Raw genomic sequence first — 14,253 nt, forward strand, 5'->3', positions numbered from 1 at the left:
CAGATATGACTGAGTAACTGAACAACAATTCGTACTCTTAAGAAAGCATTTCATTGACCAAGAGTAAATTATTGCTCAGATCTTGCTGAGTAACAAATTAGTAGATTCCCCTGGAGAAGGAAATGGCGACCCACTCCAGTATTCTTGCCTGGAAAATTCCATGGACAGAGGAACCTGACAGGCTACAGACCATGGGGTCACAAAGAGTCGGCCATGACTGAGCACATCAGCAATTTAATAAAATCCAAATTCAAGAGGTTTAAGAATATCCAGAGTCTGTTGCAAGGAGAAAAAACTAAACTCTATGATGGAGGAATCAGAGATATACCACTGTAAGCTACTGATCAGTTTCAATATTACTATTGGTGCGTTAAACTTACGTTGTTACACATCTCCTTAAAATGCAGCAGTACCACCCATGATGTATTCCGTTGCAAAGTGCTTAACTTGAATCCATAAAGTCTATGGACGTGTGTTTGCTTTGTAGGAAATAGAGGGGATAGAAAAATGGGCTAAATAACATCACAACAACTTATCACAAAATTGAGAGGCTGGGACTTTCTCTGAAATGACTGTCTCCTCAACAACTGTCTCTTCAACAAGGGACTTGGCTGGATAAAAACAGACTGAAGGGACACATCACACAGATGCAATGTGTGATCCTAAATTGGATCTGGTCTTAACATACCAGCTGAGAAACATTTTGGGGGGTCACAGATGAGAATATAGTCTGGTTATTAGATGAAATGGAAAATTTCTGAAATGGAAGGATGGAGATCAATGACTAGACAAAGTGAATTATAAAGCTGTATGTAAAATGTGATTTTGTACTCTCTGTACGATCTAAAAATGTATGCGTGGACACAGAAAAAGTCTACATTTTAATAGTGACCATTTTAGGCAGTAACTATGTGATCATTTTATTTTTGCTTCTAGTATTTTCTAGATTTCTATAATAATGTACTGCTTCTATCATAATACAAAGACTAGCTTTAAAATATAAATTCTATGGAAAATTTATATGACTTTTTAAATATCAATTAATCATCATCTATCATAGAAAATTTATGAGACAGATACAGATTTGAGCAGAAACCTTGGGAGACTGGAAATTTGTGTAAAAAAGGTCTCAACTTGAATTCTTTGACTATGTATAATGCTTTGATCTAATCAAGATATTTAGTATCTTCTGTGTCCTTTCACATACAAAATGTTTTAAAGCACATTAAAAATATTGTCTTAACTTTTTCTCACTAGAGGTTATAACGACCCTTCTAATAATTATTAGATAGCTCAGTATAAAAGGCGTTTTGCTAAATAGGCTCATAAAGCATAAAAGATTCTAGTTGCCTTTGCATTATAATCAGTTTCTTTTTCACCATGAAAGGTCAAGCTTAATGATTTTTAGGATTACCACTATATATGCAAATTGGATTCCTGGAAAACAAGCAGCCATTTCAGAAAGTACAGAGTCACACTCTGATTGCCTTAAATGTGAGTCAACGAATAGGAATTAGAATTTTCACTAAGAGTACTCAGTTTCTTTTGAATGACAATATATTAATACCAATTTCACATCATTTCTTTTAAAAGTCATATTTAAGTTGTATCATTTGAGAACTGTTCACATTTTATTTATTTTCTTTTAACTGTTCACATTTTAAGTTTAAGGCTAATCTTTAAAAAAAATTCAGCTATTTGAAAATAGTTGGCATATTTAACTATTATTTATTTAAAACAGAATTATTTCAACCTAGAGGTTAAAGTCTGGGTTTGAAATCCAACAACAGCTGTGGAAGTTGCACAGTGTAGCTAAGCCTCAGTCAGTTCTCTAAATCTATAAAACGGAGAAAATAGTATTTATCTCACAAAGTTATAATGATTAGATGAGATTATGCTTAGAAACCTAGGTGCCTGTCACATAGTAAGAGGCCAATAAATATCTACAAACATGATGGTGACTCATATAAACCTGACATGTTCTTCTTGTCCTATATATCCTAACAGTATCGACGCTACCGAACATATCCATATGGATGCCCCATTGGTATCTCAACCTTACTATCAATAGATGTAGCAGAACTACTGCTCCTCTCCAGGGTCCCCATGTCGGCAAAGGGTATTATCATTAACCTAGTTATTCAAGACCTGAGCTAGGAGTCATTTTTATCCTTTTTAAAAAACAAACAAACAAACAAAACCCCCACCACTCTAACTTTCTCTTAGTTCTGTTTTCAATACATTTTTAATCCAAACACTTCTCACAGGTTTATCACCATCATGCCAGTCCAAGCCAGCACCATCTCTAGCCTGGAAAAGCAAAGACTCTAGATATAGCTTGCATTTTCCACACTTGTCCTCCTCACCCACCTTAGCCTATTTTCCACCCAGAAGGCAGAGTGAGTCTTTCAAATGTAAAGTAGGTGATGTCACTTCCTTGCTTAAAATCCTTCAATGGCTTAAAACCCTTGTTTAAAACCCTTCAATGGCTTCACCTCAAACTAAGAACAAAGTCTAGCCTCTTTTCCTGGCCCCAAGACCCCTAAATGACTGGGCTTCTGCCTCCCTTCACTCCCAGCACCTTTTCCTCACTCGCTCCACTCCAGCCATCCTGGCCTCTTTAGTTATTCCTCAAGCACCTTGAACTTGCCAGACACACCTCCAACTCTATACCTGTAGACTTGCCAGTCCTTCTGCACGAGTGATTTCTTCCCTGTTGGCAATAAAGCTTGCAGCTCACTTTTCTGCTCAAACATCAGGCTTTTCTGACCACATTGTCAAAAAAAAAACACCCCCATGGCTCTAGTTTATTTTTCTTCATGGCACTGTTACTACTACAATGTACTACAATAAGCATTAATTTATATACATATTATTAAATATGTCCATATTACACATATATCACATACAGATAATATACATTGTTTATGGCTTGTCTCCCCAGCTAGTACAGAACACCACGGAGGTGAGGACTCTGTTTATGGCTGGATCCCCATTATCAAGAACAGTGCTTGGCACCTTGTAGGTATTGAAGAAGTACTTTTCAAGATCAGGGACTTCCCTGGTGGCTGAGATGGTACAGAATCTGCCTGCAATGCAGGAGACCTGGGTTTTATCTCTGGGTGGGGAAGACCGCTGGAGAAGGGAATGGCACCCCACTCCAGTATTCTTGCCTGGAGAATCCCATGGACGGAGGAGCCTGGTGGGTTACAGTCCATGGGGTCGCAAAGAGTCACACACGGCTGAGGGACTGATACTTTCACACTTCCTTTCAAGATTAACTTATCCTCATTAAATTGGCTTGGGTTTAGCCAAATACTCCAATCACTAAAATAAGCCCTAAACAAAACAAGCAAGCAGAGTTGTTACACAGAATTAGTTCTTCTATATTCCATCTATTTTGCAGAATCCTTACAGATCTAAGTTTGAAAATAGGGCTCAGAATTTTTTTTTTTAATTTTTATTCAGGAAAACTAGCAGCAATCTAGCAGAAAAAAATCCTATTTCATCAGAGTGCTAGAAGGAAAAAAACAATTTTTTTAAAGCTTCTGTATTTAAAATAATTAAGTGCAACTAAGACCTGATGCAGTCAAGTAAGTAAACGTTTAATAACTAATAGCTAAATATGTAGACTTAACTCACTACAAAAATAGTTGCCTTAACCTACTACTATATGTCTAAACTATGACACACCATGAGCTACAGAAAATAATTTATTTTATCATCACTGAATTCAATCACTGCAAAGCAGAATATGAGTAAAATTCCAGCAGATAACTCTGTACTTACATCACTCTTTATCTTTTATTTTCAGATACTGGTGTTTTTGGACACAGGATTTTTGTCTATTTCATCTTTGCGTCTTCTACAGTGTTAGCACAATGATAGGGCTACTCATTGGACAATTTTTGATTGAAAGGATGAATGATGCTGAGGGCCAGAGTGGGTAGTAAACATTATACAAACATAATAATAGTTAAGTACTTGAAAAGTGAAAGTGCTGGTCACTCAGCTGTGTTTGCCTCTTTGTGGCCCATTGTAGCCCTCTAGGTTCCTCTGTCCATGGAATTCTCCAGGCAAGAATCCTGGAGTGTGTAGCCACTCCTACTTGCAGATTTCCAAATGAGCCCAGTTAGTGTTTTTATATCATATCCTGTTAGATAATAAAAGTGGTTTCTGTGTATTCTATTTTGCTTCACAGTATCTATCACAATTGTCATAAAGCAATCATTTGCAAGGTCATTTGCTTCACACCTGGCTTTTCCACTTTAAATTCCAAGGGGTGAGAAGTGTACATTTAGGGACTTTCCTGGTGATCCAGAGGCTAAGACTCTGAGCTCCCAATGCAGGGGGCCTGGGTTTGATCCCAGGTCTGGGAACTAGATTCCACATGCTGCAACTGAGAATTCTGCAGGCTGCAACTAAAAGACCCAGTGCAGCCAAATAAACTAAAAAAAAAAAGAACTGTATATTTAAAGCTTTTCAGAGCCTTAGCATCTCATAGTAGTAGGGGCTCAATAAATATATTTTAAATCAATGGATGAAGTTAGGGCTGTGCTACTGCATCATTTGAAAATGCCTGGAGTGCCTTGCCAGCTAGTTTTCTGGATACTGACAGCTTTACAGAACTTCCTAGCTTATTTTTCAGTGGTTTTAGGGTGCAGTGTTTCACATGCATCTTAAAATTTTGTTTTTTTCATCTTAAAATTTGTAGTATCTTAGTGCATACAAGGAGATCAAACCAGTCAATCCCAAAGGAAATCAACCCTGAACATTCATTGGAAGGCATGATGCTAAAGCTCCAATACTGTGGAAACCTGATATGAAGAGCCAACTCACTGCAAAAGACCCTGATGCTGGGAAAGACTGAAGGCAGCTGGAGAAGGAGATGAAAGAAGATGAGATGGCTGGATGGCATCATCACTGACTCAATGGACATGAGTTCGAACAAACTCGGGGAGATGGTAAAGGACAGGGAGACCCAGTGTGCTGCAATAGATGGGGTCGCAAAGGGTTGGACACGACTTAGCGACTGAACAACAACAAATCCTATGCAGTGTAATTCGCAGCATTCACTCCCCCCCCAAAATAAAATAAAATAAAATAAAATAAAAATTAAAAAATAACATTGTTTTAATAAATGATGGTATTTTAGAATCAAGGAAATAGGGTTATTGCTAACTCCATCTTGATGTGAAAAATATAAAAACTTCAAGTACTTACATCAATTAAATCTGAAAGATCATGAATATAATACTTGAAAACTGAGGCATTGGTTGCTTCAAGGGTTAGGAGATATTCATTCCGTGCCTTAATCGACTTAAGCTTGTTTTCCGAATATTTTGCTTGTCTCTAGAAATGAAGAAGATCCAGAAATTGGGATAGATAATAGTCATTTTGAAATGAGACAGGGAAACATACATGAATTTCTGTTCATCTAAACGATTTATTCTACATATATAAATGACCTTCCAAGTCCTTTGAGAAAAGTACAATTTGAATCTGATTTAAATAAATGAAAATTGCCCAGCGACGGGGAATAGCAACAATGTATTTGGGCGTCAGGCCCATTTGCAATGAAATCTGTTTTGTTAATATTCAAAATTCTCTACATTGTGTATTAGATACTTGGCATTTACCACTAAACAATGTCCAGCTGTTATTACATGATTTTTATGCTTCTTAAACATTTTTCATCCCCATGGGAGGAAATGCATGTCATTTCACAGTAATTTACAACGTGTGTCTATCAGCTGTTACATCACTGTTTCTAGGTTTGTCACCTCCAGGGAGGGCAGAAGGGCTCTACAGTCTAGTTTTACTTACTTTTTCCTTCATTTTTTCAATTTTTTTCACCGAGCTTCGCCGCTGATGTCTCTCTTCCAGTCTAATATGGAAGACTGGATCACCAGCCCTGCCAATTTGCTTCTCTTCTTGTTTCTCAGCCTCTTTCAGCTTGCTCTCTGCACTGATGCTCTCGGCGTGATACATATGGTATGTTTTCATCACCTATGAAAATGTGACCCAAATTGTTAAAAGATGTTAGTCTGTAACTTAGGGAATGGAAACCATTATATGACGTGTATGTTAAAGATATCACCTTCCAACTGACAGAGGGAGAGCCAGATTGTTAGTAAAATAGATAACAGATATACTATTCCTTTTACATAAAGCAAACAGAAATATGCAAATTCACCTGCCAGGAAGAGGCATTTAGGAACAGACTGTGATGATTGACAGAGTCTTGTGTGTACTTTCAGTGTACTTAAAAAGTTCCCTGAAGCTTGAAAGTGTTTCTCTAAAATCTCCTCTGAATTATTAATTTGCAAAATAAACCATCACACACGGATAAATTTTAGCTCAACTTCGGAATTACAAAAAACTCCAAATAAGTATCAGTTCAGTTCAGCCTCTCAGTCATGTCTGACTCTGCGACCCCATGAACCGCAGCACGCCAGGCCTCCCTGTCCATCACCAACTCCCGGAGTCTACTCAAACTCATGTCCATCGAGTCGGTGATGCCATCCAACCATCTCATCCTCTGTTGTCCCCTTCTCCTCCTGCCCTCGATCCCTCCCAGCATCAGGGTCTTTTCCAATGAGTCAACTCTTTGCATCAGGTGGCCAAAGTATTGGAGTCTCAGCTTCAGCATCAGTCCTTCCAATGAACACCCAGGACTGATTTCCTTTAGGATGGACTGGTTGGATCTCCTTGCAGTCCAAGGGACTCTCAAGAGTCTTCTCCAACACCACAGTGCAAAAGCCTCAGTTCTTCGGTGCTCAGCTTTCTTCACAGAATAAGTATAGCCCTTGCTAAAAGGACTATATTGCTTAAAATCTACTCGTCAAAATATAAAACGTAAATGTAAGGTTCATATATGGTTTTAGGGAAGAAAACTTTTCCTAAGCACAAAGTAATATTTTATGTTCAATGTAGAAAACATGTTGAAAAAAGTAAAGTAAGTAAAATAAAAAGTAAAAAATAAAAAAGCATATGATTTTGGTACACAGCTATTCAGTCTTTTTTCTATCAAAACATACATACACACACAGACACATACTCTTCTTCATTTTAAAATGACATATATCACTTCTCCTTCAAAAAAATCTGGATCATACTGTGTAATTTTTAGTCTCCTACATCCTTTTCCTCTTAAAAATAGCAACATTTCTCTATACCACAAAACATTCCTCTCAAAGAGTTGTATAATATTTCCTTATGCCAATTCTCTATTATTGAACATTTTAGAATATTTCACTTATTGCTTTTTATAAATAAAATTGTGTTTAAAACCCTTCATATATAGTGGATCTTATTTCTTCTCTTAGAAATGGTACATGTAATTTGCATTTTAATAGATATAGGAATATACAGGAGATGAAATTTTGTAATGTATCCTTCCCATGTATATTATAAATATATAATTAACCCTAATTTAAATTTAATTTAAAAAAGTTTAAAGTTATGGTGATTCCAATGCAACTAATGTCTCAAGGAATATCTGAAAATTCAGCAACCAAGTAATCAGTGTGAGTACATTCTCAAAAATGATGTCAAATTCTCATCCACATAAAACAGACTTTATTTCATCTTTAAATAACTGTAAGTTATCCAAAGCTAACTTTATAACTAAGGTATAATTGTGTTCAAGAGATTGATGTAATGTTTTAAAGTAAGGAACTTGATTTTTCTCGTTTCAAATATGAGCTTTAAAATAGTCTGAGGGCTCCAAGCATCACTAGAATAAATATATTTATTTAGGTGGAACCCAATTGCTTTTTTTTATAGGTTATACGTAAAAGGTAGAAAATCAGCATTTAGGGTTCAGCTTAATGCACATCCTCCAGATGACTATTTGAAGAGCAAAATTTGGGGTTAATGAGGAGCCTTGACTTGTTCTCATAAAATCTGATAAAATCTTATAAAGTCATAAGCTAGCAAATTACGTCAAAGGCACTGCTGAACAAGAACAAAGAGAGGGTTAAACCACAAAGTCGGGGCAACTTTTCCCTGAGCTGGGTGTAACTACAAAGTTGTCTGTTTTTAGTTAATTATCAAATCTATCCGAAGAGGGGGAGTTTGGTTGGCTACTCCAGTTTGAAAGAAAAATAAGATAGCATTAGGAAGCAGCTGGGGAATGAAAAGGGAGGCACCCCGCAGCTGGGCAAACAGCAAGGTCAATGAATCTATTACAAACCTTGCATTTCTAGGCTTGGCTCTGTTTATATTCCCCGCCTGAAGCAAACCCACATGCCATTTGGGTCTTGGTTCCAGTTACATCTTTAAATGAGAGGCTGAAAAACACCAATCACTCACACACACACACACACACACACACACACACACACACGCAGCTGCTCATCTGTCTTCTTGCTACTAGACAGAAAGGAAGAAATGAGAACACATAAACTCCCATCAAAGATGGATGAAAAGGCATCTCAGACAGACCAGGGTAACTGAGAAATCTTGATTTTAAATACTTTCTGAGGAAGAGACCTCAACTCCAGACTCTTGCAGAGGCCTACTGTAAGCAGGTAATTGGCACTAACTAAACTTTAGGGCTTCCCTGATAGCTCAGTTAGTAAAGAATCTGCCTGCAATTCAGGAGACCTCGGTTTGATTCCTGGGTCGCGAAGATCTGCTGGAGAAGGGATAGACTACCCACTCCAGTATTCCCGGGCTTCCCTTGTGGCTCAGCTGGTGAAGAATCTGCCTGCAGTGCAGGAGACCTGGGTTCGATCCCTGGGTTGGGAAGATCCCCTGGAGAAGGGAAAGGCAACCCACCCCAGTATTCTGGCCTGGAGAATTCCACGGACTGTATAGTCCACGGGGTTTGCAAAGGGTCGGACACGACTGAGCAACTTTCATTTTCACTTCCAAGGTTTATGAACTAAGGATCCCAAGCAGGCAGCTAGCATGGCATTTGCTTAACTAGCCTGCGTTAAAAGGAAAATGTTTGAGTCTGACAACACTACTAGCGAGAAGAGGGTGTAAATACATTAACGTGGTTCAGTAAAATAGCTGAGGATTCTCCACCCAGTTCAATGGTAATTTCCAGAAAGGTAATCTCTTTGTTCCATCTTCCCAATTTGACTTAGGGTTTCCACTGTTCTCAAAAATGTCAACAGTTACAATGAATGAATTTTAAAAGTTGGGGAGAAAAACACTAAAAGCTTCTAGAGAACTCTAATTGCAGATAATGAATGCCAGTAAAAACTTCATTATTTAAAATGTAAGCTGTTGACAGAAGTTAAATGTGTTTTGTATTTAAAAGACAGTTCTCTCTTTTTCAGAGAAGTAAAAGAAAGTGTTTGAATATATGCTGCAAAGAAAATAGCAGCTTCTCCATCAGCTTAACGCAACACAAGCCGTTGCATACCAAGTAACACGACAGGCATAAATCCATTGAAACGTCTCCAATAGCATATTTCCCCATTTGAATACTTTTCTACCAAAACCTCATGCATAATTCTCCATTGAAAATACTCAATTTATCTTCCCTGCAAGAAGAATATAGTCAAGTAGAAAGTGACCACATCATACGTTTCTTTGCGAGACTGTGAAATCCTGCAGAAAAATTTTGGACAGAAACATTTTTTTCCCCCTTACTGACAGACCCATACAATGGATCTGACATTGCTCTTGTACTTTAAGTCAAAATAATTAAAATATCTGTAGTAAATATCAATATTCAGTGTAAAGAAATCACGATGTATCTAAAAACTATCCATGTGTTGGAGATGAATGGATTACGGGTATAAATTCTACTTTTTGACTTCTGACTCAGAAGGTAGAAGACATGGTTCCTGGAATGGATCTACCAGGTGTGGGGTGTGGACAGTTATTTAACACTTCTGCTTACCTTACCCAATTATATGTGGCCTCTGTATGTGGGTACAATTGAAATCATACTGAGTATTTACTACATATGTATGTATATATTTATGTATATAATCTATGCCACTAATATATATGTGTACATATATGTAATATATATTTAGCTAAACAAGCATTATGTAATGCCTACGACATGCCAGACATTGTTCTAAGCATTTTCCAAATAATAGCTTATTTAATCTTTCTGATGACATCACTGACTCAATGGACATGAGTCTGAGCAAACTCCGGGATGTAGTGAAGGACAGGGAAGCCTGGTCTGCTGCAGTCCATGGGGTGGCAAAGAGTCAGACATGACTTAGTGACTAAACAACAATCCCTCTAAAAATGCTTATTAGGTACATACCTTTATTCACCCCATATTACAAATGAGAAAAGTGAGGCACAGAGAGGTTAAGTACTTTCCTCAATGTCACACAGCCCGTAACCGGCAGAGCAATGGATGGTACCTTAGCAGTCTGGCTCCAGATTCAGTGTTCTGGACTGCTGTGCCACAATCTTTGGAAAGTTGCAAGCACTGTATAAACAGAAAGTCTCTTTATCTGGGGGATATAGTTACTCCTGGTCATATTCAGAAATGGAGGAAAAGAAGGGATGAAAGATAAGTATTTATTCATTCCACATTTGTAATGAAGACTTGGGTGTCCAGGGTAGTGGATAGATAACCGAGTTGAAGAATAAGACTAGAGAAGTTAGCATGAACCAGATGAGAAGAGCCTTGATATCCCAACTACTTAAGCAGTATAGAATTGATTCTGCAGGTGTTGGTGAATCTACAGAAATGTAAACAGTAGGGTCAAAGCAGTACCTTAGCACTACTCCAGTGAAGACAGACAGGATTGCTTAGGGTGTGAAGTGACTTCATTTAGCATGAAGAAGAGGGGGTGGAAAGGAGGAAAGAGAATTCAGAGTGGCAGCTACAGGGCTTTTTTCTGTTCTCACTCTCGGACCTTTGCTTAAACTTGACTTGACTCCCTGCACCACGGAGTTCAAATGCTCTTACACTCTGGCTCTAACAAGTGATCTGGAACACTAACAAGTGATCTAACAAGTGATTAAGGAACACAAGTGATCTGAGTCGATCACTTAACTTCTGCCTCAGAATACTTCCCTGCCTCTGTGGCCTTTCCGCCCGACAACCCAGCCTGACTGCCTGGAATGCCTTTCCCCAGCATCCCTTCCGGGTACCATTTTGACTCATCCTCCAAGTCAAGGTCAAAAGTCAACCTACTGCTGAGTGTTCCCTGGTTTCTCAGTCAAAGTGGTCTTGTTCTTCTGACCTCAGAGACCTACTTCCTGACACCACGTGAGAATTGGTCAATGTGTTACAGATGTTTGTGTACCATTCGGTAGTATCATGGATGGTCCTGTAAATGCAGTGAACCCACTAAAAGGATCTTGTGTGCTAAGTCACTTTAGTCGTGTCTGACTCTTTTTGGCCTCATATACCGTAGCCCGCCAGGCCCCTCCATCCATGGGGTTCTCCAGGCAAGAATACTGCAGTGGGCTGCCACTCTCTTCCAGGGGATTCTCCAGACCCAGGGATACAATCTGCGTCTCTTAGTCTCCTGCGTTGGCAGGTGGGTCCCTTACCACTAGCACCACCTAGGAAGCCCCAGGTATCCTAGGCACCTCCAGGTTCTTAATACTACCTTACATACAGGAGGAATAAAATACGGATCTGGTGAGAAACAAATGAAGGACAGGAATCCTTTGTATTCAGCTTTGGGCTTCCCTGGTGGCTCAGAGGTTAAAGCATCCGCCTGCAATGCGGGAGACCTGAGTTCAATCCCTTCGTCAGGAAGATTCCCTGCAGGAGGAAATGGCAACCCACTCCAGTATTCTTGCCTGGAGAATCCCGTGGATGGAGGAGCCTAGTGGAGGAGTCCACAGGGTCGCAAAGAGTTGGACACGACTGAGCGAATATAGGTATATAGGTCTATTCATTCAACAAAAACTATGTGACTGGCATTGTTCCCCTCCATCCCTGGTATCCAAAACAATGCCACCCAGGACTGGACTGATGAGATAGCAAATAGTTCTAAATCATTTGTGAAGTATACTTAGCATTAGAATTTACAGCATCTCAAAAAAAAAAAAAAAAAAAAAGATGTCATGGTTGGGGTGGGGGGTGCTGGTGAAAAAAAGTATGTTAGTGACAGTATTTCCTAATTCCATACATGTGTGTGCATGCTCAGTCACTCCCATGTCCGACTCTTTGCCACCTCATGGACTGTAGCTCGCCAGGCTCCTCTGTTAATGGGATTGTTCAGGCAAGAATATTGGAGTGGGTTGCCATTTCCTGCTCCGGGGGATCTTCCTGACCCAGGGCTTAAACTCGCGTCTCTTACATCTCTTGCATTGGCAGGCAGGTTCTTCACCATTAGTGCTACCTGGGAAGCCAAATTCCATACTCTGCCTATTGTTCTACTAAATCTATCAATCGCAGAAAACTCTTCATAAAAATGACATTCTTTAGGTTTCTTAAATATCAACAACCGAAGGTAAAGATCCCTTTTCTATCAATATAATCAATATATGACTGGGCTCTAACTGTAACTGAATTTCTGCCAGGGCCAGATTAACAAAACCATCAGGGTAGGACCATCACTTTGGAAATCCATTGGAAATTCATTTTCAGGGAGAGCTCAGGTTCATGGGGAAGGCAGGGCTTCCGGTCTACCCTAGGCTGAGCTGCAAGCCTGGCCCCTCCAGGGGCCCACAGAACCCCAGTTCCTCTGTCTAGGCTGTAGGCTCTGCTGAGCCAAGTTGTGTCTCTGGAGCTTAGTTTAGACAGGGGTGGTGGGCAGGAACTACCTTTAAGAGAGCATCCTAACACTGCATGCTGGGATCTTTACACCTGCAACCTTATGCTTTCCTGCCCTGTAGCCAATCCTGGAGATAAACACAGAGCCAGGCAGACCTGGATCTGAGTTCTTGTGCTACTGGTTAACAGCTGGGCAAGTTGCTTAACTTTCTTGAGCTCCAGTTTCTCCGAGGCAAAATGGAGATTAAGTGATACAACGCATGGAAGCACATAACAGGGTGGGCAGTTCTTTCTTGACAGTTTCTAAGGTATGGTGTAGAAGTAAGCACGCGGCCTCTGAGATCAGACTAATTGGTTTCAGATCCTGGCTGTAAGCAGAGAGGTGCAGGTCACAGACCCTCACAGACAAAGCAGTTAGAGAACTAAGAACAACAAAAGCAGACCCCATGGAGGCGTCTCCTGTTGTTTCACATTGCAACTTGGCCTAGCCAAAACCTCTTAAAAACTCATAGGCCAGTGATGAGTACCCAGGAGTTGATGGCATAGATACGTGCATGTTCATAAAACATGCCACCTGAAATCACACTCGGAAAGGCTTCTAGCCTCTTTGCAATGTCCCCTCATCATGTTGTTGCCATTGTTCAGTTTCTTAGTTGTGTCGGACTCCTTGCCACCCCATGGACTGCAGCACGCCAGGCCTCTCTTTCCCTTACCATCTCCCGGAGTTTGCTCAAACTCAAGCCCATTGGGTTGGTGATACTATCCAATCATCTCATCCGCTGTCATCCCCTTCTCCTCCTGCCCTCAATCTCTTCCAGCATCAGGGTCTTTTCCAATAAGTTGCCTCTTTGCATCAGGTTGCCAAAGTATTGGAGCTTCAGCATCAGTCCAGTGAATATTCAGGGTTGATTTCCTTTATGATTGATTGGTTTGATCTCCTTGCCTTCCCAAGGGACTCTCAAGAGTCTTCTCCAGCACCACAGTTTGAAGGCACCAATTCTTCGGCACTCAGCCTTCTTTATTGTCCAGCTTTCACATCCATACATGACTACTAGAAAAACCAAAGCTTTGATTATAGCTTTGATTTTGACCTTTGTAGGCAAAGCAATGTCTTTGCTTTTTAATACGCTCCCTAAGTTTGCCATTGTTTTTCTTCCAAGGAGCAAGAGTCTTTTAATTTCATCATGAGCACCCCCCCCTTTTTTTTTGGTATGCTGATAGTTACTGTAAAATTAAGGGTAATTTACTGGAAAATTGCTCAGGTTTCAGAGAGCAGTGTATACTGATCACTGAACAGCTACTGAGTATCCATAAGCAAGGCATTGTGCAAGAGAGGAAAGACATAAAGCCTAACCAGTAAAGACACAAAGACAGGCATGCTCTGACCCAAGACAGGTAGGAGGCAGGGAGGAGGAGGCTGTGGGCTTCCGGGTAGGCTGAGGGGGAGTCAAGCGGAGAAGGGATTCTAAGCTTCTCTTTAATCAGCTTATATTTAAGTCCGGGAGCTCAACTGGAGAAAAAGGTGGGGTGGCAGGGGCGTATATTTATATAAGGAATGGAAAGACAGGAGAAGCCCATCCTCAACATGA

At 39.9% G+C, this 14,253-nt stretch overlaps 1 protein-coding gene across 2 annotated transcripts in view; it reads right to left on the reverse strand.

The window, feature by feature from the left end:
* The window catches only part of SRGAP1 (SLIT-ROBO Rho GTPase activating protein 1), a 295,272-nt gene that overhangs the window by 87,172 nt on the left and 193,847 nt on the right, over nucleotides 1-14,253 (reverse strand). For both annotated transcript variants that reach the window (XM_065934719.1, XM_065934718.1), the window contains exons 5-6: nucleotides 5,827-6,009; nucleotides 5,224-5,352 (exon numbers count right to left, since the gene is read on the reverse strand). In XM_065934719.1, coding sequence (XP_065790791.1) covers nucleotides 5,224-5,352; nucleotides 5,827-6,009 — 312 coding nt within the window. The remainder of the gene's footprint in view (nucleotides 1-5,223; nucleotides 5,353-5,826; nucleotides 6,010-14,253) is intronic.

Source organism: Muntiacus reevesi, chromosome 4 (genome assembly GCF_963930625.1).
Source record: "Muntiacus reevesi chromosome 4, mMunRee1.1, whole genome shotgun sequence".
Classification (NCBI taxonomy): domain Eukaryota; kingdom Metazoa; phylum Chordata; class Mammalia; order Artiodactyla; family Cervidae; genus Muntiacus; species Muntiacus reevesi.